Source organism: Mauremys mutica, chromosome 26 (genome assembly GCF_020497125.1).
Source record: "Mauremys mutica isolate MM-2020 ecotype Southern chromosome 26, ASM2049712v1, whole genome shotgun sequence".
Classification (NCBI taxonomy): domain Eukaryota; kingdom Metazoa; phylum Chordata; order Testudines; family Geoemydidae; genus Mauremys; species Mauremys mutica.
The window spans coordinates 8,334,895-8,361,972 of record NC_059097.1 but is presented as its reverse complement, the minus strand read 5'-3'; the positions used below and the strand labels follow the sequence as shown (position 1 = coordinate 8,361,972).

General features: G+C 49.6%; 1 protein-coding gene and 3 non-coding genes across 4 annotated transcripts in view; 2 read left to right on the top strand and 2 right to left on the bottom strand.

Annotated features, from left to right (window-relative positions):
- The window catches only part of LOC123356692 (zinc finger protein 850-like), a 39,053-nt gene extending 26,167 nt beyond the window's left edge, over nucleotides 1–12,886 (top strand). The window contains exon 5 of the mRNA XM_045000098.1: nucleotides 9,145–12,886. Coding sequence (XP_044856033.1) covers nucleotides 9,145–10,592 — 1,448 coding nt within the window. The 3' untranslated portion in view covers nucleotides 10,593–12,886. The remainder of the gene's footprint in view (nucleotides 1–9,144) is intronic.
- Nucleotides 12,887–17,257: 4,371 nt separating this feature from the next.
- TRNAS-UGA lies at nucleotides 17,258–17,339 on the bottom strand. The gene has a single exon. It is a non-coding gene; the product is annotated as a tRNA-Ser (tRNA).
- Nucleotides 17,340–20,431: 3,092 nt separating this feature from the next.
- Nucleotides 20,432–20,503, bottom strand: TRNAC-GCA. Its single transcript has one exon. It is a non-coding gene; the product is annotated as a tRNA-Cys (tRNA).
- A 4,008-nt stretch (nucleotides 20,504–24,511) lies between these two features.
- Nucleotides 24,512–24,583, top strand: TRNAG-UCC. The gene has a single exon. It is a non-coding gene; the product is annotated as a tRNA-Gly (tRNA).
- The last annotated feature ends 2,495 nt before the right edge of the window (nucleotides 24,584–27,078 follow it).

Genomic DNA, 27,078 nt, shown 5'->3' with positions numbered 1-27,078 from the left:
GAAGGAGATTTCACCACCTCCCTAGAGAACCCATTCCAGTGCTTCACCACTCTCTGAGTGAAAAAGTTTTTCATAATATCCAACTTCCTGAGATGGAGAAGATACCAATGACCTTTGTAGTTTGTAAACCTTTGCACCAGCCTTACAGTGGCGAGTGCCAGCTTCAGGGTTAGGGAAGGGGCAGAGTTAAGGTTGTGTTGGGGTTATGGCAGGTACTTTAACTTTAGCTCCCATCACATGCTGGGAGGGCAGGAGGCAGCACTGGGCCACCGTAACTCTGCATTAATGTAGTTTATGGGCATTTAATTACCTTGATTTTATTCAGTGGGGTTTTTGTCACTATGTCTGTGTGTACCCTAGAGCTTTTGCCTCTAGCTGTGATGGTTTGCGGCACAGTTCCCTCTAAGGTGCGCCCCTGGGAGACCGCTCACGAGAGACTGAAGGGCCATGCACCTAATTAGAGGAGCTGCGCAGATGTGGCTCCGCTAATTAGGTGTCTCCTGCACCCTGGAGAGGATGTGGAAGAAGGTGAGGTGATGGGGGAGATAGGGGGTAGGTGCGGGGGAATAGGTGGTGAGTGAGGTGAGGTGGGGTTGGGGCATCCTGACTTCCACTTGGGCTTCAGTGGCAGGGAAAGGAGAGAGTTGGACTCTCTCAGCACCCCCAGCTCGGCTGCCGGTGCCGGGGAGAGACCGGACTCTCTCCCAGCCCCAGGCTGGGCGGGGGGAGGGAGAGGTGCCAAGGTTTGGAGAGGGTTGTTGGCATTCTGGGGAATGAGGGGGATGTGGCTACATGGGAGGTGGGGTGCTGGGGAAACTCCATTGTCTGATTAATGCAGTGGCTTTCAGACTTTTTTACTGCTGACCCTTCACATAGCAAGTCTCTGAGTGCGACCCCCCCTTATAAATTAAAAACACTTTTAACACCATTATAAATGCTGGAGGCAAAGCGGGGGTTGAGGTGGAGGCTGACAGCTTGCGACCCCCCATGTAATAACCTCACAACCCCTGAGGGGTCCCAACCCCCAGTTTGAGAACTCCTGGATTAATGCATCAGAGCAAGGTCAGTCCAAGCACATCTTGCCTTTTCTTGTTGTTGAGGTAAGGCTGAGGCTGGGGTGAGCAGCTGGTATTAATTACCAACCGCTTGTTGATACAATTACGAGACCTGAAATAGGCCAGGAATAATCTGATGGGGAAGGAATACTGTGGCACCCCCGCTATTTTCCACTGTTAGAATTATAGCGCAAACACAAAACAGTGAATCCTCTGCAGTTCTAAGCCAAAATAGAGCTTGCTTTTGGCCATGTCGAGTTTGAGTTGACAGCTGGTGGACATCGGCCGGAGATGTTAGAAAGCCTGGGCTAAGATTTAGGTTGACTGGCGGGAGACAGATCCAGAGCAGAAAGGTAAAGAGGGCTGAGGGATTCTGCATTAGCAGATTTTAATGCAGGATCTGACTTCACTTGTATTGGTGGTTTCTTTATTGTAAAGTATTTAGGCTGCTTCTGCAGAGAATTGTTAATAATCTGCCATAGACTTTAAGGTCAGAAGGGACCTTTGTGATCATCTAGTCCAGGGGCAGGCAAACTTTTTGGCCTGAGGGCCACATCAGGTTTTGGAAATTGTATGGAGGGCTGGTTAAGGGAGAGGGTTGTGGCCTGGCCCCCACCTCCTATCTGCCTCCCTCTCCCCTGGGGATTCCTGCCCCATCCAACTCCCCCTGTTCCCTGAGGGCCCCGCCCCGGGACCCCTGCCCCATCCACACACCCCCACTCCCTGTCCCCTGACTGCCCCTGGAACTGCCCTCTGCTGCCCCATCTAACCCCCCCCCCTTCCTGACTGTCCCCCCAGGACCCCTGCCCCCATTCAGCCCCCTATTCCCATGCCCCACCCCCATCCACACCCCCGCCCCCTGACCACCACCCCGAACTCCCCTGCCTTCTATCCAACACCCCCAGCTCCTTGCCCCCTTGCCGCGCTGCCTGGAGCACAAGTGGCTGGTGACGCTACAGCCACGCCACCCAGCTGGAGCCGAGCCACACCGCAGCCACCGCCACGCAGCTCAGAGCACCGGCTCAGGCCCCAGGAGCTCCCAGCCCCACCGCCCAGAGCCTTGCGCCGGCGGCGGAGCGAGCTGAGGCTGCAGGGGAAGGGGGAACGGGGGAGGGGCCGGAAGCAAGCAGGATGGTCCCGCGGGCCACTGTAGTTTGCCGACCTCTGGTCTCGTCTGACCTCGTGCACAACACAGGCCACAGACTCTCACCCACCCTCTGGAGTTCTGAGGAGGTTATGAGAGTATTTTTAAAGAGTGCAGACTGCAGGTTAGGTGGCAGTGAGGTCTTAAGCGCAGGATCAGGCTCTAAACTGTGGTCAAGTTCACACAGTGAATAAACTGAAAAAACACTTTGATCTTTCTGTTGTAGTGATTTATGGGTAAATTACAGCAATCCAAGGTTAAAAGAAATAGATCTGTGATTTTATTTTGATTGGTGTGGCTTTAAGAAGCTGCTTTCATGGTATTTACTCTCTCTTAGATACTGACCCTGCAAACAGTTATGCAGGTGAAGGCAGGGCTGGTGCAAGGATGTTTCGCGCCCTAGGCGAAACTTGCACCTTGCGCGCCCCCCCACGGCAGCTCCCCCCTCCGCCCTGAGGTGTTCCCCACACCATGGCAGCTCCCCCCCTCTGCCCTGAGGCACCCCCCTTGCGGCAGCTCCCTATTCCCCACCCTCCGCCCTGAGGCCCCGCCCCAGCTCACCCCTGCTCTGCGCATGAGCACGAGCACCCCGAGCACGCCGTGGCTGCTTCACTTCTCCCACCTCCCAGGCTTGCGGCGCCTAAGCTGGTTGGCGCCGCAAGCCTGGGAGGCGGGAGAAGTGAAGCCACTCACCCCTGCCCCAAGCACGCTGTCACTGCTTCACTTCTCCCGCCTCCCCGGCTTGCGGCGCCAATCAGCTTAGGCGCCGCAAGCCTGGGAGGCGGGAGAAGTGAAGCAGCCACGGCGTGCTCGGGGTGGAGGCGGGGCAGAGGTGAGCTGGGGCGGGGAGTTCCCCTGCGTGCTGCCCCCCCTCCCTTACTTGCTGCAGGCGGCCCTCCCCACGCTCCCCTGCCCCAGCTCCTTCCGCCTAAATGCCGGTGGCGACTGGGGCGGCTGAAGATCTGGCTGCCGCAGTTGCTGCCGAGGAAAATGGCGCCCCCCCAAATCCTACTGCCCTAGGCAACCGCCTAGGTCGCCTAAATGGTTGCACCAGCCCTGGGTGGAGGAGGGCTCCCATGTATAGGTGTTTGCAGGATTGGGGCTTTAGTGAATGAATACTGGAGCAAAAGCATGTGGCTAGGCCTAGCTCCTGACATTAGAATCATAGAAGATCAGGGTTGGAAGGGACCTCAGGAGGTATCTAGTCCAACCCCCTGCTCAAAGCAGGACCAAACCCAACTAAATCATCCCAGCCAGGGCTTTGTCAAGCCTGACCTTAAAAACCTCTAAGGAAGGCGATTCTACCACCTCCCTAGGTAACCCATTCCAGTGCTTCACCACCCTCTTAGTGAAAAAGTTTTTCCTAATATCCAACCTAAATCTCCCCTACATGATTGGCATGATTAGAGTTCAAACAAAGTTTACATGGGTGTTAATGGCTTAAGGTAAGAAAGAAAAGGATTCTTTTAACAACATAATTCTTTTGGAGTGTTGTAGGTATCTGAAAACTGTGATTTTAATGATTTAAAAAAAAAATCCTGTGTTACTAATAATACCTGGAAAATTGTTAAAACTGGAAGAACTTTACCATGGATGCTGTTTATTTGTTTGGCCTTTCGATTAGAGTTGGATTCCAGACAAGTGATTTCCATTAAATTGTAGAATTTGTTTGGGGGAGAAGTATTGGAAACCATTAAGGCCAGATCTTTGCTATCTGGTATAGTTCCCACTTTTCCAAGTACTCCCACGGACTCAGAATTAGGAAGCACTAGGTGTGGTGTTAGGTATTTTGTGGGATGAAGACTTTATTTGAAAGCTCTTTGAAGTAGGGATCTGTCTGCAAACTCCGAAGCCAGGTGTCAATGTGCTCCAGGGCTTGTACTCTTTGAGTTGGTGACACACACACGCAATGTCAAAAAGCGGTGTCCCGAGATTTGGGGGTGCCAAAAAGCGGTGTCCCAAATTTTTTTTTACACTACAGTGGAGTCACATCTTACATGGAGGTTAGGTTCTGAAGTCACCCCGTAAGAGGAAAATCGCGTATAGTGAAAATTACCATAAAGTACAGTATACACTAGAACAGGGGTCCTCAGCCTACGGCACGCGTGCCAAAGGTGGCACACAAGCCGATTTTTTTTTTTTTTTTTTTTTTAATGGCAGGCTGTAGGTCCTGCAGGCTGCCACTGAGCCTGCTGCCAACCTGGGGTTCTGTTCACTCAGCCGGCAGCAGGCTGAGCAGGGCCAGCAGTGAGCCGGCTCCTGGCCAGCCGGGGTCCCGGCCGCCGGCCCTGCTCAGCCCACTGACGATCTGGGGTTCCGGCCGCCGGCCCCTTGCCAGCCAGGGTCTCGGCCACCGGCGGCTGAGCGGAGCAGCCAGCTGGGACCCCGGCTGGCAGCTGAGTGAACAGAACCCCAGACCGGCAGCAGGCTCAGCGGTGGCTGGGACCCACAACCTGCCATTTAAAAAAAAAAAAAATCAGCTCGTGTGCCACCTTTGGTAGGTTGAGGACCCCTGTTCTAGTGTATACTGTACTTTATGGTAATTTTCACTATACGCGATTTTCCTCTTACGTGCTGACCTGAGAACCTAACCCCCGCGTAAGACGTGACTCCACTGTATTCATTTTTGAAAAATTATAATAAGCGACGCTCCGGGGGGGCGAAAGGTGGAAGTTTCGCCTAGGGTGCAAAATATCCTTGCACCGGCTCTGGATACCGTGTCAGCTGATCCCCACAGTCTCCACCCTACCTGGGCAATACAGCAGCCATGGCCCTGCCCACTAGCTCCTCTCCAGTCCCCCAGCCCCCCCACCACTTGGTCCCCCCCCTTAAGGCTCAGCCCTCTTACTTTAAAAAATGATTGCTTGCCCTTCCCCCCACCCCCAACCCTCAGGCTTTTCTGGCTGCCCTGTTGCCAGGTATCCAGTTTTAGCCTGGAAACTCCAGTAGAAAATGGGACCTGAGCAGTCTGACTGGAAACGAAATGTCCGGTTATAGGAGTAACCACATGAGCCGCCGCTCCTCCCAGTCCCAACACCCACCCCGGAGGGCTGGTCCTGCTGCTGCGGGAGGAGGGGCAGCTCAGTGCAGAGAGAGACAAAGAGAATGGGCTAGAACTAGGTAGGGACCCGCTCTATGTGGGCAGGGGCGGGGGATCCTGTTTACACCCTCCCCAGCCCTGCTGCGCTTGCAGTTTACCCCTGACCCCTCCCTTGCTCCAGAGACCAACCCTAGCTCCCGCCCCACTGTGCTTTTACCCCCAGCCCCTTTTACAATCATTCCCCAGGGGGCCCACAAAAAGTTAATCCAGCCCTGGCCTCTGGTGCATATTTTTTTATGCTTTTACTTAATGGCCATGGCTTTGTTTTATTTCTATAGCTGTTTTCAGTATGCTACACTGTGGTGTGTTTACTAGCGTGCGTTGTTAGAAAGGATGATAAAATACATGTACTCCGAGGGCAGTGTTAATTTTCTTTGTATTTGATTTCATATTAAATAAACATCTTAGGCAGTGCACCTTATTAATTATCCCTTGTTTTCATATTTTTTCTTCTTCCTCCATACCTATGAAGTGTTTAAGAACATATATTATATCTAGGGGGTTTGTTTGCACTGATGGCACACATCCCTCAAGATTGGTGCTGCACATAACAAAATTCAACCTGCACATAGTGGTGTGATTTTTCACACCCGTAACTGACACAACTACGCTGGCAAAACTCTTAAGTGCAAACCAGGCAGGGGTCTGTGTGTGGATTTCAGAGCACTTTGAACTATTACTTTTAACCCAAACATGTTGGTATCAGAGGGCAAAACTTCCAAGAGGAACTTCTGCCGAATGCAAGAAAAATGCGCAGCGTGCGTTGTCTGAAAGCTGTCAGAGGTAGGGTTCAATCTCAAATTCATGAATGTAGTTTAGGTTCAGTGGCCACAGCACATCCCTTGAGCCAACCCTTTACTGTGACAGCAGAGTGTGGGAAACCCTCTAGCAGTTAACAGGAACTCAGTCCTGCAGCACGTCTGCATGTCAGTGTCCGAGACTCACCAGCTTGTGCTGCTCTGAAATTCCAAATTCCAAATTCTGCAGGTATTGTCTGTTAGTCTATAAGGTGCCACAAGACTCTTTGCTGCTTTTACAGATCCAGACTAACACAGCTACCCCTCTGATACAGGTATTGATTTTTTCAGTCCTAGTTTCCCAAAGCGGCAGTGGGAGCTATGTACTAACTGTGATAAATGCCAAGTGACTGAGATCTGTCAGGGAATAAGGAGAACCATAGTTTCAGCCCCAGCTGTGTGCAGTAAAATGTTAAAAGAGCAAGTTGTAAAAAGCTGCCTCTGGTGGCAGGGCTGTATCTCAGGGACCTCATGATCAGATCACTCCGTATTGGACCAATAACCCTTCCTGGAATGTCCGTAAACCCCAGAAAATATCAAGACAATTTGAATAGATGTGGCTTTTAGCGTAGTTAGAATAATTGATCTTTAAACAGAAAATAATGCTTCCATCGACCTAGCTACGGCCACTCAGGGAGGTGGGTGACCGATGCCGATGGGAGACCCCTTTCCATTGCTGTAGTAATGTCTACACCCCTGGTCTGTCCTATCCCTTACTGCGCTGAATCCCACCAGTCCATGCTCACCGGTCCCGGCCTTCCTACAACTCTCCTTGTGTCTGGGTGTCTCTCTGTGGTTACGGAGCAGGTCCAAGGTGACTTCCCCTCTGGCTGGAGCCTTTACTGTCTGGGGCATGGGGTTACTGTGTCTGTTTTGGGAACCCCTTTGATGAGGAGCTGTGACGTGGGGTGGGGGGGGTGTCACACTGACATTGCTCAATCAGAGCAAACTGCAACAAATGGGGCAGATGATCCTCAAAACTGGTGGTTATTTCTAATAATGAGATTCACCAATCCAGCAACAAAACAGCTTCTACAATCCCTTCCTGCTTACCCAGAATTCAGTAACACCGTTCCCTTGGAACAATGCAGCCTTGGGCTCCCGCCCAGACAGCCAAGTTAAATATGAGGAGGATTATTGACAATCTTGTTCATCATATGAAAAGTTCTACCAGTCCCAAGGATTCAGACGCATTACCCACCAGGTCAGGGAATAGTTCAGCTCTTACCCAAATCCACGCTTACTGCCAATTCTTATTAACTAAACTAAGATTTATTAAAACAGAAAAGAGAGTGAGTATTGGTTAAAAGACCATGATCCATGCAGATATGAGTCGAGTTCTTAGGTCAGTTTCATAGTAGAGATGGTGAGCGTCAAAGTTGTAAATAGTTCTTCCAGAATTAGTTCCATAGGCCACAGTCCAATGCCCAATATCGGGGTTACCCAGACAGGAGCAGGGAACCTCAGCCTTGTGACTCAAACATCCCCTGACGAAGCTTAAGCAGATCTGAGATAACAGAGTCAGGGCCCACGAGTTCTTTTTATGGCTCTCTGGCAGCCTCTTGACAGCCGACATTCCTTGGGTGCAGCATTGTGGCTTGAAATACCCCCCCCTATTTCCTATGCATGCACAGGTAACTAGTTGCATTCATCAGCATAAGGTAATTCTCCATTGAGCAGTTCATAGACCATTTACTACAAACTTCAAAGAGAAATATAGACGATTACATTATTACACCCAAGTTTCATCTAAATATTAATATTCCCTTTTGATCTCTGAATCAGTAGATATAGTGACAGACAGGAACCGTCTGTTTACATGGTTAACATCTAACAAGTTATAAGTAAACACATAGAATTAGTATTACCTTGAATTCTCTCACAATACCGGTTTGCATTTCAGAGCTCTAGTCTATGGCACATGGCTACATTAGCTATTTATAAGGAATAGCCCTAATTACTATTTACATACTTTTCTAGCATGTCTCTAAAGGTTGAATTTGGGTCATTTAGCCTGCGAGCTGCTTGACCCTTTCTGTCTCAATGTCACGGGAGTGTCTGGCTGGGTGTGTTCCCAGCAGAGATGGGGATAGTTAAATCCCTCATACGCAGAATGTCCTGCACCTTGGAGCACCTGGGCAGCTGCCCTCAGGATCTGACAGCTTTACAATGGGCTGGGTTAAAACTGATAGACTCTTCTTGGTGAAAAATGTGCCATGAACTCTCCTGATCTCCCTTGTTTTCTATCCCCTCAGCAAGGTTTCCCATTTCCAAACCTGACACGATCTCCCAGGTGGAACGAGGGGAGGAGCCGTGGGTCCTAGATCTCCAGGGCTCTGAGGCAGGAGAGATCCAGAGAGCTGCCTGCGCAGGTGAGGGATCATTAACCCAATTAAAAAATGCTCCATGGCTGAAAGAAATACCTGGGACTCCCTGAAAAGGCCTTGGGAGCTCTCAGAGATCAGGAGGATCCCCAGGAGGGCTTATATCCTATGGGCAGCTGTCGCTCACGGCTTCCTATGGATCCTGACTGAGACCCGGCAGCAGCGCCGTCCCTGACGGATACAATTCTGCCTCCACATCCCCTCTTCTTGCCGCTGTGGAGAAGAGTTTAGGAGAATTCACTACCAGGTTGTTTTTTTCTGTCTCTACAGCTCTAATTTTGGTTTATTTCCCCATTTTCTGCCCCTGTTTCTGAGGTTTCTCTCTCTGTCCTAGCAGGTGCTGGGATGGTGAGTGAGAATGAGGAGCTGAGTCCTCAGCAGGAAGATGCTGAGCAAGTGGAAGCACACGGGGGATTATCACAGGGATCCCAAGGGAATGTGTCCAGGCTTCATGTGCAGGGAAAAGTCTGTGAGAGTCAGCACAGGCCAGAGAGGCAGCAGGGAAACCAGCCCTTGAAGAAAGTGGGCAAATCCATTAATTGTCAGGAGACTCACCAGAACTCCAAGGAAATCACAGCCCACCAGAGAATACCTACAGGAGAGAGAAAAAACACATGCACTGAGTGTGGGAAACACTTCACTCTGAACTCCACCCTCGTTAGACATCAGCGGATCCACACGGGAGAGCGCCACTACAAATGCTGTGAGTGCGGGAAACAGTTCAGTGAGAAATCAAACCTTATTACGCATCAGACGAGCCACACAAGAGAGAGACCCTACAAGTGCTGTGAGTGCGGGAAAAGCTTCACGCGGAGCTCTACCCTTATTAGACATCAAAGAATCCATACAGGAGACAGACCCTATGAGTGCTTTGAGTGCGGGAAAAGCTTCACGCGGAGCTCTACCCTTACTAGACATCAGAGGATCCACACAGGAGAAAGACCGTACGAATGCTGTGAGTGCGGGAAGAAGTTCACTCAGAGCTCAGTCCTTATCATTCATCAGAGAATGCACACAGGAGAGCGACCCTACACATGTGGTGAGTGTGGGCAAACGTTCGCTCAGAGCTCAGCCCTATTTAAACATGAGAAGATCCACACAGGAGAGCGCCCCTATGAATGCTCTGAGTGCGGGAAACAATTCATTGAGAAATCAAAATTTATCAGACATCAGACAAGCCACACGGGAGAGAGACCCTATGAATGTTGTGAGTGCGGGAAACAGTTCAGTGAGAAATCAAACCTTACTAAACATCAGACAAGCCACACAGACGTGAGACCCTACGAGTGCTGCGAGTGCGAGAAAAGCTTCTCTCGGAGCTCATCCCTTATTAGACATCAGAGGATCCACACAGGAGAGAGACCGTATAAATGCTGTGAGTGCGGGAAAAGCTTTGCTTTCAAATCAGATGTTAATAAACATCAGAGGGTCCACACGGGAGAGCGCCCCTATGAGTGCTGTGAGTGCGGGAGACAGTTCAGTCAGAAATCAAACCTTAGTGCACATCAGAGAGGCCACACACAGCAGAGTCCCTTTGAGTGCTGTGAGTGTGGGAAAAAGTTCACTCAGAGCTCAGGCCTTATTAATCACCAGAGAATCCACAGAGGAGAGCGCCCCTATACATGCTCTGAGTCGGGGAAACAGTTCAGTGAGAAATCAAACGTTATTAAACATCAGACAGGCCACACAGGAGAGAGACCCTATGAGTGCTGCGAGTGCGGGAAAAGGTTCACTCAGCACTCAGGTCTTATTAATCACCAGAGAATCCACACAGGAGAGCGACCCTACACATGCTGTGAGTGTGGGAAAAAGTTCACTCAGAGCTCAGGCCTTATTAAACATCGGAGGATCCACACAGGAGAGAAACCCTATGAGTGCTGTGAGTGCGGGAAACACTTCACTGAGAGCTCATCTCTTATTAGACATCAGGGGATCCACACGGGAGAGAGACCATATGAATGCTGTGAGTGTGGGAAAAGCTTCACTTTTAAATCGGACCTTATTAATCATCAGAGAATGCACACAGGAGAGCGACCCTACACATGCTGTGAGTGTGGGCAAACGTTCACTCAGAGCTCAAGTCTTATTACTCATCAGAGGATCCACACATGAGAGCAGCCTGTGAATGCAGGAAAAGTTTCATCCGGAGCTCACACCTTAATAGACATCAGCGATTTCACAGGATAGAGACACGCCACAAACACTTTGTGCAGGGCAGAGAGAAGATTGTTTTAAAGGCTTTTGCCAATTCCCATATAGTGACTATGTAGGGCTGTTTGCACCATTTGCATCACCCTGTTCTCTCTGCTCCCCCAGGTGAGTTGCCCTCTTTTCCTTTGCAGGTCGCCCTTCTCTGGGGTGAATCTCGTGGTCCTTTCTACCAACTCCCTTCTCCTGCGAGTCATGATGGGAGTGTGTCTCTCCTGCCGGGAGTGTCCATCAGCCCCAGGGGTGGGAAATAGGGGTGACCTCAAGTAGCTAAACTGAGCGAAAATCGACCTGGGCTTTGTCTCCTCTAGGATTTTCCATGGAGTCAGCCTGCTGGAGGTAGCTATCCTAATGTAAACACCCCGCTAGATGTGCCGTGCTGACATAGCCCAGCACAGGGGTGGGGTTACCTAGCACCTTCCCCTTTGACCTGTCCTAATCAACACCAATTTTCATACTCGAGACAAGCCCCGAGCGGCACATTTAGACTGTCACTGCACTAGCAGAGCGATTGTTAGAGTCACCACGTTCCCCCTTTGGTGACAGATTGTCTCATTCCCAGTTGTTCTCATGCTGGTCCAGGTTGTGCTGGGCAGTGGTTTGTTTTTTTTCCCATTTTCGTCATTTAAAATCTATTTCAATATAACAAAGAGGAGGAGCAGGACTGGGACAAATGTATCATTTCAGCCTCTGCAACACTGGAAGGAAATGGGGTGAGTCGGTGGGATTACCTCCTTCCTCGTCGCCGTCACTAGGCCCGCTCCCTCCAGCACAGGAGGCTGGTGTGTCTGTCCCCAGTCCTTCCCTTCCCGAGCAGACTGAGACTGCAGGGGAGTCATTGAGCCAAGCAGAACCTAGTGGAAAAGACTGTGTTGCAAACAGTAACCTGGTACAGACCCCTCAGTCCCTCATGCAAGATACTGAGCCACAATGGAGTTTATCCATCTCTGTTCTACCCCTCCACCTCCCACAGAGTCTCTGCACTTCATAGCAAATTGATCCTAAATCCGACTCGTTAGGGCTGGAGATGAAGGTGTCCCAGACGTGGATGGGGCATTTCCATGGATCCCAAACACAGTGTGATCATTCCGAGTTTAAATCCCAGTTTCTGTCTATTGACAGAGTCACTGCTGGACATTTTCCTGCTGAGCTTGGATCATTTGCACATGAGAAACTCGGCAGTTTCCCTCAATTACGACAATGCTAATTATTGTTGTTGTCAATAACATGACTCCATAATAATGTGGAGTGAAGCCAGTTTGAATGGATCAGAGGAGAAAGTGATGGGGGAATCTGCTCTCCTGATGTTTGATTCATCCGATGGAACCTGCTCTGGAATTTAATTTTATATGAAATTGAAAGTGACTTATACAGAGCTAGCTGAGTGATGTTAAGAATAGTTTAGGTTTATTTATGTTATTAATAGTTTAGTGAGCTGTGTTCTTCATTTTATTTGTTTTATACATTTCATTAAAATGAACAAAGAGATAGTGAGTCATGTCTTTCAATAAGCTACATGGGTCAGAACCGTGGAGCATCTGGGTGGAGATCAGCCAGTCCAAGTCGGAGCCTTATCAGCTCCCTCTGTGTTAACCCTTCGGTTCTCACATGAGAGCAGCTTTGGGGGGAGGGGAGTGGGAACCCATCTCAGCTCCCACTGCATCCTAGGGGGCTCAGGGCATCACAAGGCAAAATGAGCTCCCCACACAGGCTTTTAAGAGTAGGGATTTGGGAGGGGAGAGGTGGGCTGGGGCAGTGTCTGCCTCATGAAGGATTGGTGGAATGGGGGTTTATCTATAAGTACAGATGGATTGGTTGTGGATTTCTCTGCTTTCACTTTAATGGTCAGGGCCAGTCACCACTGCCATCTGGCTTGCCCTGGCTTGGGGTTGTGTCTGCTCAGGCCTAGCTGAAGTTGAGGGTCTAGTTTGAAGGGTTGTACATGGACGTGAAGAGATTGTGCCTTTCAGCCACTGTGGCGTTGGTAGAGTGAAGATGTTTGTGTTTTGGGGGAACATTGGGGAATGACTGAAAGAGGGCAGAGTTAAGGTTGTGTGGGCAACCTTAACTTTGAATTTCCTAGTTTTCAGTCATGTGAGTTTTGTAGAAGCTGAGGTTCTGAAGGCAGACAACATTCCACTGGGTAACCTTAACTCTGCATTAATGAGTTTTTTTGCCCTTTAATTACTCTTAGGGGAATTCTGTGCCAAAAAATTAAAAACTCTATGCACAATGTTTTAAAATTCTGTATATTTTATTTGTCAAAATAACACAATATAATCACTCCAGTTTCAATTATTTTGGTAATTTATTTCAAAATACCTGTCAACAACACAGACAACAGCAAAAATGAATCCCCCAGGAGTGGAGAGTTAAAGAAATCCCTACAACAACCCAGTTCCAGTTGGAGGGGGTTGTGTGGGGCCCCCAGAGCCCAGATACCTGCACTCCCATCCCTCCAAAGCCCAGCTGTGGGATAGCCCCCGGCCAGACACCAGCACCCACTCCCTGCAGAGTCCAGCTGTGGGCCAGACACCAGAACCCCTCTCCCCACAGAGCCCAGCCATGGGGCAGCCCCCGGCCCAAACACCAGCATCCCCAGAGTCTTTACTCTCCCCAACTTCTTTACTGTCCTATCAGGGGATGTGGTGTGGTGCAGCCCTGCCCTTCCCCACTCTTTGCTAGAGCTGGCAGGGGCAGAATTCCCCCAGGAGTATTTAATTCATATACACAGGATAGGCCTGGGCTGCCAGCTAGATATTAGCCAGCTAGCAAAGCCCATTCCAGGCTTAAACTCTTTGAAAGAGAACAATGAAAATTCCCTCTGGCCAGGCATCCTTTAAACCCATCAAACCCCAAACGCAGCTTTGTGCTCACTGCACATCCAGCACCGACCCATCGCGCGGCTGGTTCTTGGTGAGACAGTGGCCTTTTCCTCCTGCCCACAGAATCCCCCACAGAAAAGGCGCCAGGACATTTTTTCTGTCATTTCCTAGAGTTCCTATAGCACGGCCAGCTCCAACCACCCGCTGGCCGGAACTGCCACGCAGTGTTTTTAACACAGCCTAGAGATCTGCTGCTGAGGAAGGAAGGGAGCTGGAGAAGTGGGTAAAGGGTTTCCCCTCCCTGCAGGGCCGGGGAGGGAGAGTGGTCATCTGCCGGGGAGTCAGGACAATAATGTGACAGTGGGGACAAGCTGCCCCTCCCAGCAGAGACGACTCGGCACGTGACAGCCTCATGTGTCACCTCTGGATAGGGAACGAACCTGACTCCCATGTCATGAAAAGCCAAAAACCTGTTTCTTTCTATGGCAGGGAACACTAGGAGAAAAGAGTTCCAATCATTGCTGCCCGGTTACTTATGAATTCTTTTATATTCTAAAGAAAATTGTAACAAAATTAGTCTGAACTTGAGCTGCCTGTTGTTAAAAGCTGGTTCCCCAATTCAGTTCCAACTGCTCTGCTAGAGACACCCCCAGGTCCCTGCTCACCCCAGTAGGAGCAAAAAGAGACACCCCCCCCCCCAACTGGGCACTGCCCGTAGCTCCAGGCTACTGTCGCAGGGGTGGGGACTGATTGTTTGGTGCTGAGGAGGGAGCCAGTATAGGCCCCTGGTGCTCTGCTCCTGGCATCTGCTCAGCCCAGTCTGTCCGCTGGCCTCAGCTGCTCCCCCCTGCACGCTCTAGAGTCAAACATGCAGGGCCTCCCGGGGGGCAGAGGCAGCAGCCTGGGCTGGGCTGGGCTGGGCAGATGCTGTGAGTTCTCGTTCCCCCAGAACTGGCCTGGCTCCCTTCTCAACAGACAAGTCAGTTCCACCCTCTCTCCTGGAAAATCCACCAGGAGCTCAAGGCAGCACTGCACGATTCCCTTTCATTCCCACCGAGGCATGAGGGAACCCAGGATGTTTCTAGAAGGAATTTTGGAACTGACCTGGGGAAACCAGCCTTTAATAACAGGCAGCTCAAGTTTAAACTAAGTGGGTTTGGGTTTTTTTTACAATTAATTATAGCATTAACAAATCATAGAATCATAGAATAGAATCATAGAATCTCAGGGTTGGAAGGGACCTCAGGAGGTCATCTAGTCCAACCCCCTACTCAAAGCAGGACCAACCCCAACTAAATCATCCCAGCCAGGGCTTTGTCAAGCCTGACCTTAAAAACCTCTAAGGAAGGAGATTCCTTCAACCCTAGTGTCACCACCCATAAAATTGCTTCAGCCTTGTAGTTTTCCAAGGGTAAAACTAAACATCTCTTCAGATACAAGGGAGTGGAGATCAGTCAGTGTTCAGAGTCATCCCACATAACACGTTGTGGTTCATGCTGGCCCCATCATGTGGCCATCGCCTTTCTCTCCTCTCCCTTAAAAGTGTTGGTATTTTACATAGAAACTTTCTTCCCTCAGGAGAGACCTGGGAACCAGGGCCGTCTGACAGACAGACAACTTGAAGAGGAGGGTGCCTCCCAGTCAGAAAATGATCTCCCTCGTTCAGTTCAGTGACAGCCTGAATTGTTCCTTGTCCCGGCAGAGCAGGAGGATTGAAAGCAGCAACATCAAACCCCTGTGTGGCTGGCAGGAATGAACACAAACACTCCCTGGTATCTGAAGAGATGTTTAGTTTTACCCTTGGTAAAGGACAAGGGTAAAGGGAAAGGTGGTGGTGCCAAATACAAGAAATGAAACACAATCATAGTTATGCCCATAGTGACTGCAAAATCTTTTTCTATACTTCTTATTATCATCAGGGTATTCTTTTCTCTGGAGTCTAGACCTTAGAATCATAGACTCAGAGAAGATCAGGTTGGAAGGGACCTCAGGCGGTATCTTGTTCAACCCCCTGCTCAAAGCAGGACCAACCCCAACTAAATCATCCCAGCCAGGGCTTTGTCAAGCTGGGCCTTAAAAACCACCATCTCCCTGGGGAACCCTTTCCAGTGCTTCATCACCCTCCTAATGAAATAGTGTTTCCTAATATCCAACCTAGACCTCCCCCACTGCAACTTGACTATAGCGTGACCAGGGCCGTTCTTACCCATATGGAAACGACGCAGCTGCATAGGGCACCAGGAAATTTGGGTGCCCTACGCAGCTGCATGCTGCTCCAGCAGCCAGCCCGATCCCCCAGCCAGCTGAGCCGGCCAGGAAAGCTGCCCCCCAAAGCTCCAGCTCCATCCCCACCCCGCCTCTTCCTCAAAGCCCTCAATCCTGCTCCGCCCCAGCCCCAGCCCACTCCACCCCTTCCCCTGAGCTGCATCCCGGGGGGCTGCAGCAGGGGTCGGACACACCCCGCACTCACCGTGCGCTGGGAAGTGGAGAGAACCAGCCCCAGCCCGCTCTGCGCTGCTGGCTACCAGCCACGCCGCCAGTCAGTGCTCTGGGGCAGTTCTCCCCTGCCCCCCAAGTCCGAAGGCTGGGAGCCAGGCGAGCAGAGCAGAGTGGGCTGGGGCCAGGTCAGTCCACTTCCCACTGCCCCGTGAGTGTGGGGTCAGCCCGCCCTGCAATCACCAGGTGGCAGGAAGTGGCGCGACCCAGCCCAACCTGCTCTGTTTTGCTGGCTTGTGCTGGGGGGCAGTCCCCCTCCACCCCACAAGCCCACTCCTGCCCCCCTGCACAGTGGGGGGCGGGGGTTGCGTAGGGCACCAAAATGTCTAAGGACGGCCCTGACCGTGACCAACAATTTTGGATCTTGCTAAAAATAATCGCCTACCCCTGGTTCAGACAATGGACTTGACACCCACTGGGGTGTCCCTACACAGGTACAAGTACTAACAACTTAGCCATAGTTTTTAATCAGGGCAATACATTGATACAAACCCCTGTTAAATCATTTCTCAGCCTGAGCCCTTCACCCACATTCCTTAGGATAGGGGTGGGCAAACTACGGTCCACGGGCTGGATCCAGCCCACCAGCCATTTTAATCCAGCCTTCGAGCTCCCGCTGGGGAGCGGGGCCTGGGGTTTGCCTCACTCCAGTGCTCCTGCTGGGAGCAGGGTCGGGGGGTCTCAAAAGCAGCAGGATGGACCCCTCTGGCTCCTACGCGTAGGGGCAGCCAGGAGACTCCGCGCTGCATGCTTCCCCCACCCCAAGCGCTGCCTCCGCAGCTCCCATTGGCAGAGGGGGCAGCGTAGGAGCCAGAGAAGGGACGTGCCGCTGCTTCCGGGAACCACTTGGGGTAAGCGCTGCCTGGACCCTGCATCCCTATGCCCCGACCCCCTGCCCCAGCCCTGATCCCCCTCCCACCCTCCAAACCCTTCGGTCCCAGCCAAGAGAACCCTCCTGCACCCCAAATCCCTCATCCCCACCCCAGAGCCTGCACCCCCAGCCAGAGCCCACACCCCTCCTGCACCCCAAACCTGCCCTGATCCACCCCACCCCACTTCTGTGAGCATTCATGGCCTGCCACACAATTTCTATTCCCAGATGTGGCTCTCAAGTCAAAAGGTTCCCCCACCCCTGCAAAATGCTGTAGCAGTGTCACAAATGTAAGCACTTGAGAGTGAGACCAGATCTGGCTCCAGTTACACTGTGATTGCTCAGGCACTAAGACACCACCACCACATTAGTGCTTCCGTAGTTGGCAGGATTCGAACCTGCGCAGGGAGACCCCAATGGATTTCAAGTCCATCACCTTAACCACTCGGCCACAACTACTTGATGGACACATGTATCATGACACTATGATTCTGTTCTCACTGAATCATCACTTCAGCTTGCTCAGACTAGCTCCCCCAGCAGACTTACAGCAGTGCATTAGTGTAAGCGTGTCCATGGCTAAACAGCAACAATTCCTGCCCATTTCCTGGCTGGACCATGATTAGAGTGTGTTTGTGGTTAACAACATCGCTGTCGATTGCTGTTCATTCCCCACTTTGACAATTCAGACCGTCCCGTTCCTGTTCAAGTCTCCAGCAAATCATTCCAAGAGCCGGGGGCAGGATTTCTCTGGGGCACTGTCAGGGCTGAAGGTGGCCACGCCCCCTCCGTCTGACCATTGCCATTGCAGGAGAGAAGGTGTCAATGGAATCGAATGCCCTGGCTCAGACAAGGGACACAAGGAGGTTTTGCTGTTCATGAATCTGTGCAAAGGAAATTGTGTGTCTGTGTGAAATTGAGGCAGGAAATGAAACATCCACATGGCAGCCCAATGCCCTAAGGCCAGGGTGGGCAATCTTTTGACCTGAGGGCCACATCTGGGAATATCAGAGGGGTAGCCGTGTTAGTCTGGTTCTGTAAAAGCAGCAAAGAATCCTGTGGCACCTTATAGACTAACAGACGTTTTGCAGCATGAGCTTTCGTGGGTGAATACCCACTTCTTCGGATATCTGGGAATATAAAGTGTATGGCGGGCCATGAATACTCACAAAATTGAGGCATGGTGTGTGGGGGTGAGGGCTCCAGCTGGGGGTGCAGGCTCTGGGGTGGGGCTGAGGATGAGGGGTTTGAGGTGCAGGAGCGTGCTCCGGGCTGGGATCGAGGGGTTTGGAGGGCAGGAGGGGGCTTTTTTTGCCTCTGTCTTCACAGACAAGGTCACCTCCCAGACAGCTGCACTCTGCAGCACGGTATGGGGAGGAGGTGACCAGCTCTCTGTGGAGAAAGAAGTAGTTCGGGGCTATTTAGGAAAGCTGGACAAGCACAAGTCCATGGGGCCGGATGCGCTGAATCCGAGGGTGCTAAAGGAGTTGGCCAATGAGATTGCAGAGCCATTGGCCATTATCTTTGAAAAATCATGGCGATCGAGGGAGGTCCCGGATGACTGGAAAAAAGCTAATGTAGTGCCCATCTTTAAAAAAGGGAAGAAGGAAGATCCAGGGAACTACAGGCCAGTCAGTCTCACCTCAGTCCCTGGAAAAATCATGGAACAGGTCCTCAAGGAATCAATCCTGAACCACTTAAAGGAGGGGAAAGTGATCAGGAACAGTCAGCATGGATTCACCAAGGGCAAGTCATGCCTGACTAACCTAATTGCCTTCTATGACGAGATAACCGGCTCTGTGGATGAGGGGAAAGCAGTGGATGTACTATTTCTGGACTTTAGCAAAGCTTTTGATACAGTCTCCCACAGTATTCTTGCCAGCAAGTTAAAGAAGTATGGGCTGGATGAATGGACGGTAAGGTGGATAGAAAACTGGCTAGATGGTCGGGCTCAACAGGTAGTGATCAATGGTTCCATGTCTAGTTGGCAGCCGGTATCAAGTGGAGTGCCCCAAGGGTCGGTGCTGGTGCCGGTTTTATTCAATATCTTCATTAACGATCTGGAGGATGGTGTGGACTGCACCCTTAGCAAGTTTGCAGATGACACTAAACTGGGAGGAGTGGTTGATACGCTGGAGGGTAGGGATAGGATACAGAGGGACCTAGACAAATTAGAGGATTGGGCCAAAAGAAATATGATGAGATTCAACAAGGACAAGTGCACTTAGGATGGCAGAATCCCATGCACTGCTACAGACTAGGGACCGAATGGCTGGGCAGCAGTTCTGCAGAAAAGGACCTAGGGGTTACGGTGGACGAAAAGCTGAATATGAGTCAACAGTGTGCCCTTGTTGCCAAGAAGGCTAATGGCATTTTGGGTTGTATAAGTAGGGGCATTTCCAGCAGATCGAGGGATGTGATCATTCCCCTCTACTCAGCACTGGTGAGGCCTCATTTGGAGTACTGTGTCCAGTTTTGGGCCCCACACTACAAGAGGGATGTGGATAAATTGGAGAGAGTCCAGCGGAGGGCAACAAAAATGATTAGGGGGCTGGAGCACATGACTTATGAGGAGAGGCTGAGGGAACTGGGATTGTTTAGTCTGCAGAAGAGAAGAATGAGGGGGGATTTGATAGCTGCTTTCAACTACCTGAAAGGGGGTTCCAAAGAGGATGGATCTAGACTGTTCTCAGTGGTAGAAGATGACAGAACAAGGAGTAATGGTCTCGAGTTGCAGAGGGGGAGGTTTAGGCTGGATATTAGGAAAAACTTTTTCACTAGTAGGGTGGTGAAGAACTGGAATGGGTTACCTAGGGAGGTAGTGGAATCTCCTTCCTTAGAGGTTTTTAAGGTCAGGCTTGACAAAGCCCTGGCTGGGATGATTTAGTTGGGTTTGGTCCTGCTTTGAGCAGGGGGTTGGACTAGATGACCTCCTGAGGTCCCTTCCAACCCTGAGATTCTATGATTCTATGATCAGGGTGGGGCAGGGGGTTGGGGTGTGGGAAGGGGTGCAGGCTCTGGCTGGGGGTGTGGGCTCTGGCATGGGGATGAGGGATTTGGGGTGCAGGAGGATGCTTCAGGCTGGGCTCAAGAGGTTTGGAGTGCAAGCTGAGGATCAGGGCTGGGGTAGTGGTGCCCCAGCGAAATCCTGACTCTGGCTCTTGGAATGCTTGGTGCGCTGGTGCCTGGAGCCGGTCCTGGAAGGAACCTAAGTGCTGGTGACCTTGGCCTGCACCAAGGTACCTTTGCTTGTCAGACTCCTGAGCCCCAGCTGGATGTGGTTCTTGTTCGTCTGCACAGCCCAGCCCATGGTGACCAAGCACCTGCCAAATGTGCATTCATATTATAGCTTTGTTAATCAATGAAAACAAACTAGAGCCTCGGAGGACTGGAACTGATTTCAGCTGATGGACAGGTTTGCTACGTTCTTATACATTTGCATAGGGAAACGTTAAGTATTCAAATTAATTTCAAGCATCCCCATTCAATGGAATTCCTGAACATATTGGAGATGGTTATGAAAATATATTTCCATTAAAAAATAACTTTTAAGGGAGCACCTGGATTTGAACCAGGGACCTCTTGATCTGCAGTCAAATGCTCTACCACTGAGCTATACTCCCTGTTATAACACATTCTCGGAGATAGTCATCTTGTGGGTTATGAAGGATACACCTAATTTCAAAAGGTTTTCTTATATTCCCAGACCTGGGTGGTTTTAAAAATGGCAGTTCATTAAATTTTATATATGCACATAAACACCACACCTGCTCCAGCTCACCAGAGCACAACTTTTGAGGGACCACACCCAGCTACGTACCTTTTAACCTCTTCAGCATTATTCCAATCCCTTAAAGGCACAGGGCACATGTAACGTCAACCCATTAATTTCTATATCATTAATGACTTCATTCCCAAAGAATTCCAGTCTGACCAGAAGCAGAGAGCTCCCGGGAGTATCAGCCACACCCCTGTGCCCTGTAGCAGAGAGGGGCTCTGGCAGTGGGTATGGCCCATAGTGCACAGGTCACTTTTTATATTTTACACACTTGTGGTTCAGTGGGAGAGTTCTTGTCTCTCATCCAGCAGGCCTGGGCTTAATTCATGGCCAGGGCAGACCTGAGTTTTATGCTTAGATGTAGAACTTGCAGAATTTAAGCTTGAAATACAGGCCAGTTTCCCCCCGTAGCATTTCACATCTTTACAGCCAAACACGATGGCTTTCTGAGTGATCTGTCCTCATTCAACCTTAAGGTGTTGAGGTCCATGTAGGACTCACTGGGTAAAATTCTCTGGACTGTTAGGTAGCAGGTCAGACCAGATGAAGAATTACTGGTTAAATTGGAAAAGATGGGGATCGAAATGAAAATCCAGAGGTGGATAAGGAACTGGTTAAAGGGGAGACTGCAGCGGGTCGTATTGAAAGGTGATCTGTCGGGTTGGAGGGAGGTTACCAGTGGAGTTCCTCAAGGTTCGGTTTTGGGTCCGATCTTATTCAATCTATTTATCACTGACCTCGGAACCAAAAGTAGGAGTGGGCTGATAAAGTTTGCGGATGACACGAAGTTGGGAGGTATTGCCAATTCGGAGAAGGATCGGGATATCCTCCAGGGAGATTTGGATGACCTTGTAAACTGGAGTATTAGTAATAGGATGAAATTCAATAGTGAGAAGTGTAAGGTTATGCATTTAGGGAGGACTAACAGGAATTTTAGTTATAAGCTGGGGACGCACCAGTTGGAAGTAAAGGAAGAGGAGAAGGACCTCGGAGTCCTGGTTGATCGCAGGATGACTATGAGTCGGCAATGTGATGTGGCCGTTAAAAAAGTTAATGCGGTCTTGGGATGCATTAGGCGAGGTATTTCTAGTAGAGATAAGGAGGTGCTAGTCCCGTTATACAAGGCGTTGGTGAGACCTCATTTGGAGTACTGTGTGCAGTTTTGGTCTCCCATGTTTAAGAAGGATGAATTCAAACTGGAACGGGTACAAAGAAGGGCCACTAGAATGATCCGAGGAATGGAAAGGCTGTCGTATGAAAGGAGACTTGAGGAGCTCGGTTTGTTTTCCTTAACCAAAAGAAGGTTGAGAGAAGACATGATTGCTCTCTTTAAATATATCAGAGGGATAAATACCAGGGAGGGAGAGGAATTATTTCAGCTCAGTGCTAATGTGGACACGAGAACAAATGGATATAAATTGGCAGTCGGGAAGTTTAGGCTTGAAATTAGACGAAGGTTTCTAACCATCAGGGGAGTGAAATTCTGGAACAGCCTACCGAGGGAAACAGTGGGGGCGAAGGACCTCTCTGGCTTTAAGATTAAGCTTGATAAGTTTATGGAGGGAATGGTTTGATAGGATATCGTGATTTAGTCAATAGGTCAATAACGTGCCGCCACTGGTAATTAGTACCGAGGGTCAATGTTGGGATATTGAAAGTCTTTTTCCTGAGTGTCTGGCTGGAGAGTCTTGCCCGCATGCTCGGGGTTCAGCTGATCGCCATATTTGGGGTCGGGAAGGAATTTTCCTCCAGGGTAGATTGGCAGTGGCCCTGGAGGTTTTTCACCTTCCTCCGCAGCATGGGGCAGGGGTCGCTTGCTGGAGGATTATCTGCTACTTGAAGTCTTTAAATCAGGATTTGGGGACTTCAACAGCTGAGTCAAGGGAGAGAATTATTTCAGGAGTGGGTGGGTCAGCTTTTGTGGCCTGCATCTTGCGGGAGGTCAGACTAGATGATCATAATGGTCCCTTCTGATCTTAAGTTCTATGATTCTATGATTCTATGTTCACAGAGATTTAACCTGCCTTTAAAATCGATGAATAAACACAAAATATGGTGTTAAATTAATCCTCAGAAGCTGCTTTTCCCCTAGCCAGATCACCAGCAAAGTGCAATTCCAAGGTGATTACATGCACCCAGGGTGGTATTGAAGTCCCCACCCAGCATGTCATCAGTTACAGAGGGGAAAAGAAAAAAAAACTGGGGGTTGTTAATTGGCTTATAGCTTGTTTAACACTTCTTTAACACAGGTACTTTGTACACTATCTTTAGTAAAGATAAATAAAAATAAATAGAATCTGCTTAAAATCTGCTTGCTTTCTCTAACAGGCACACCCTGTGTTACTGCCATTATCTTCTCTATTTTAGTCAATTGTTTTTCACTCCTCTAAAAATATATTTACTTAATTTTAAGATATGTGATTAAGGTTTTTTCTCTTTTATTAAGAACAGGAATTTATTTTTCTAATTATTTTGGCATTTATGTTTGTCAAACACAATCCTGTACGTGACTCACTAACATTTGACTCCATCATTGCTATTAGTATATTTGGAACTGCATTTATTTTCATAGGAATTAAGTTATTTTACAGATAGAACTAAAATTACAATTTTCACCCTAACCCTAAGCTATTATAAGAGACCACTGCATGTCTCTCCAGTCAAAGGGGCGTTAGTGGGTTACAGACCGTTGTCTCTTACAACTCTGGGTAAAGGGAACTGGAGCAAGGACTCAGATCCTTTCCACCCGGGTCATGCAGAAGCCAGGAAAGTTCCCCACAATGGCAGGACCATTCCCCCATTTATATAATTGGCGTCATGACCAGGATACTGTCTGTAGGCTCCACCCCATTAGTTGACTGGTTGCATTCTGGTAGCACTGTCCAGGTCTGGTTGATAACCCTACAGTGGTGGAATAGAAGAACTACAGACCCAGTTTGCTGAACGTCAGTGCGAATTATTGGACAAGGCTGGGGCATTATGACAAGCTAGATCTGAGCAGAGAGTTGTTTTATTGTCAGCCAGTGCGGTAACAGACCTCAGTTTGTCCCCTCCCAGCCCCTGAAAACTCAGCCTGGCGCGAAGGGCAGGGCTGAGGATTTCTCCTTTCACTCCCACTGTCGTGTGTAGGGATTCTGGGGGCGGGGTTTCTAGACCAGCATTTCGAACTGAATTGGGGAAACCAGCCTTTCATACCAGAAAGCTCAAGTTCAGATTGTTTTTTAAACATTTGTTTCATAATATGATTTAATCCTTCAATCGATAAAATTGTGTCAGCCTTGTAAGTTACCAAGGGTAAAACTAACCAGCTCTTCAAATACAAGCGAGGGGAGATCAATCATTTGTCAGAGTCATGCTTAGAGGAATCCTGTTGTTACATTCCTCATGTCCTGGCGCTTTCGTGGGGCCATTTCTTTTCCCTCCTTTCAGTGAAAAGTTTTGTTATTTTGCACAAAAACTTTATTTCCCCAGGAGAGAGAGCTGCTGCATGTACCAAATGCCCAGAGAAGGTGATAGACAGCCTGGCTTATCCCCACAGCCCCCCAGGATTGGAATCAGCAGCAGCAACAAACCCTGCTGTAGGCATCAGGAACTCACACAAATGTTTACTTTAATAGGAGCTGCCTCTGCTAAGGTTTGTCATTCTGGTGATTTATCTTCATTTCCCTTCTTTGAGAGAAGGGGGCAGGGTTGGTGACCCTTCACCCTAGGCTGTAGTACCGCCCTCTCCACATTTCAGCCACTCTTAGAGCTGACAGGGTGCCTCCTTCCCATCCATCCTACTCACTAGCTTTGCAGGAGTGAATCATTTTGCTAGTACATGTGACACCTGGGAGAATGCATTTTGCCAGATGCATTGGTGGTATAGTGGTGAGCATAGCTGCCTTCCAAGCAGTTGACCCGGGTTCGATTCCCGGCCAATGCAAGGGTTTGTTTTTTTCTTTGTCTGGAATTGGTTTAATTTCAGTCACATTGTGTTCTAATGACATTGTCAACACAATTGTCAGAGGATTTGTGTCCCAAATTCCAGCAGGTCATTAAAGAAACAGATTGGAGGGGATGCAAGGAACAGGAGTAGAGAGTGAGCCGGGGGATCGTCCTTGTGTCTCGAGCCCTGCACAGATACAAAATTTGTATCCACAATCTGCAAAAATTGTCCGCAGATTTGCAGGGCTTCACTAACAGCTCCACAGATCACCATGCACCAGTGGTGTGGGGTTGTGTTGAACCCCGACCACCAACCGTCCTCCACTTCTCCCCAGAGACTTCCTGCCCCACCGCACGCTCCACCCCAGATAGTCACAGATTTACAGGCTCTACGTGTGTCATTTGAGAATGTCAGAAACCATCTGTATCTCCTTGTGGCCTGACAGTTACCCTTAGAGATAGGGGAACTAGGAATAGCTTGCTCAATAGCAGGACGAGGAGTCTGGTGGCACCTTAAAGACTAACATATATTTGGGCATAAGCTTTCGTGGGTAAAAAGCCAAGAGTGCATGCATCTTCAGGTGACTCCATGCATATGAAGAAGTAAGATTTTTACCCACAAAAATTTATGCCCAAATAAATTTGTTAGTCTCTAAGGTGCCACCAGACTCCTCGTTGTTTTTGTGGCTACAGACTAACCCGGCTACCCCCTGATACTTGTCTTCAGTGTCATAATTCCAGCTGTGGGATGTGTTTGTACCATGCTCATGCATGATGGGGAGAAAGTGGAAATATAAAGGTAAGCAGACGATCATGGTTAAGCCAAACATTTCAAAATAATAATAGAAAGGGGGAAAAGCAAAGGCTCAGGTATGTTGAGATCCCACTGGATCAAAGAATCAAAGTTCAGACTGTTACACTGTAGCCTATAGGGCTAATTTAGTCTTTATTATATTCAACAGGAACAGGGAGCACCTACAGGCCTGTATCAGCTGTAAGACATTAGCTTCAGCAAGTTAGCATAAGTGTGGTATGACTCTTGGCATAGATACATGGCCTGACAGTAACCCTTAGAGTTAGGGGAACTGGGAATATCTTGCTCAATAGCAGGAGCTGGGAGCTATCAGTACCAGGCAGGAACATTGACGTGACCCTGGCCTTGGACATTTTAGGATAGAATCATTGGCAGATGTCAAACCACCAACTTGTCTGTGTGTGGCATGGGTGATAATGAGTTAAACGGCATCAATATGTATTCATATGTTAACCTATCGGCTAGGTGCACCTCAGTATCATGAGGGTGAGGACGTTAGATTTGGACGTGGAAGGCTGAGCACAAGAATGAATATTCATGGCCGTGCTCAGGCCCTATAACAGGGCAAACCACCGTGTTGAAGGTGTTTGCTTTGCATCCTCTGACCTTTCAGCTCTATTGTTAGCTACCATCAGTCTTGGGCACCGAGGAACCTAGACCGTTGGACTCATTGGGCAGGCCCGAGGCAGGGCTGGTCCTTTGTCTCTCACCGCCAGGCCCTCAAGGAAGGGTGTGAGTACGTAAGTCCAAGTTCACATGCAAATAACGACACCACCGATACCCTCAGTCCTGGATTCATGCTGTTTATGCCTGTGGTTTGGAGCTTTTCTGCCTCTTTTACTGATTCTAATAAAAATCACAACGGCTTTGCTTTGCCCTCTGTGTGAGCATCCTCACCGTACCCCTGGAGGGTCCCAACAAGATAGCGAGCGCGTCGGTTTTAGCTCTGTGTAGCCTGAATCCGGGACAGGAATCCTACCACCCTCAGCTCGTTAGTCAGGATCAATTGGCAATCAGTGCAAGAATTAACCATCCAAATGGGTTAGGCAGAAATGTCATAGGAAACCTGCTACTTCCCCTCTTGCTGAACACCTGTGATGAGCAGGCTTGAGTTGGGACAACCTCCTGGCTTCAGCCACTGAGTGTTTCTTCGTGCTCCCGGTCCCTTTCTCTCCCCTCCCCCCGTATTTCACGCCTTCACGCTCTCTGCTGTTCCCCTCCTGCTCTCTCGTCCCCTGCACTTTCTCAGGAACTCACCCCACAGCATTTCTAATGTGCACAAGTAGGAGGGGATGTGACCCAGTTCATCAGCACTCACCAGGAGAAAATGAGCCTTTATGGCAAATTATTTCACACAGTGCAGTCAACCTGTGGAACTCATTGCCAGGGGATGGTGTGAGGGTCAAAACTATAACTGGGTGCAGAAAACAATTCGAAAATTTCATAGGGGATAGGTCCATTGATTGCTATTAGCCAGTGATGATCAGGGCTGCAGCCCCATGCTCTGAGTGGCCTCAGTCTCTAGCTGCCAGAAGCTGGGAGCAGCGGCATATTATTGCCTAGGCCAACAAGGCCAAGGCTTAGGGTGGCAAATTTGAAGGGGTGGCAAATTTGAGCACCCACGGAGAAGCTCCCCTGCTCCAGCTCACTTCCTCTGCGAGCGCGCCGCCGCGTCCTGT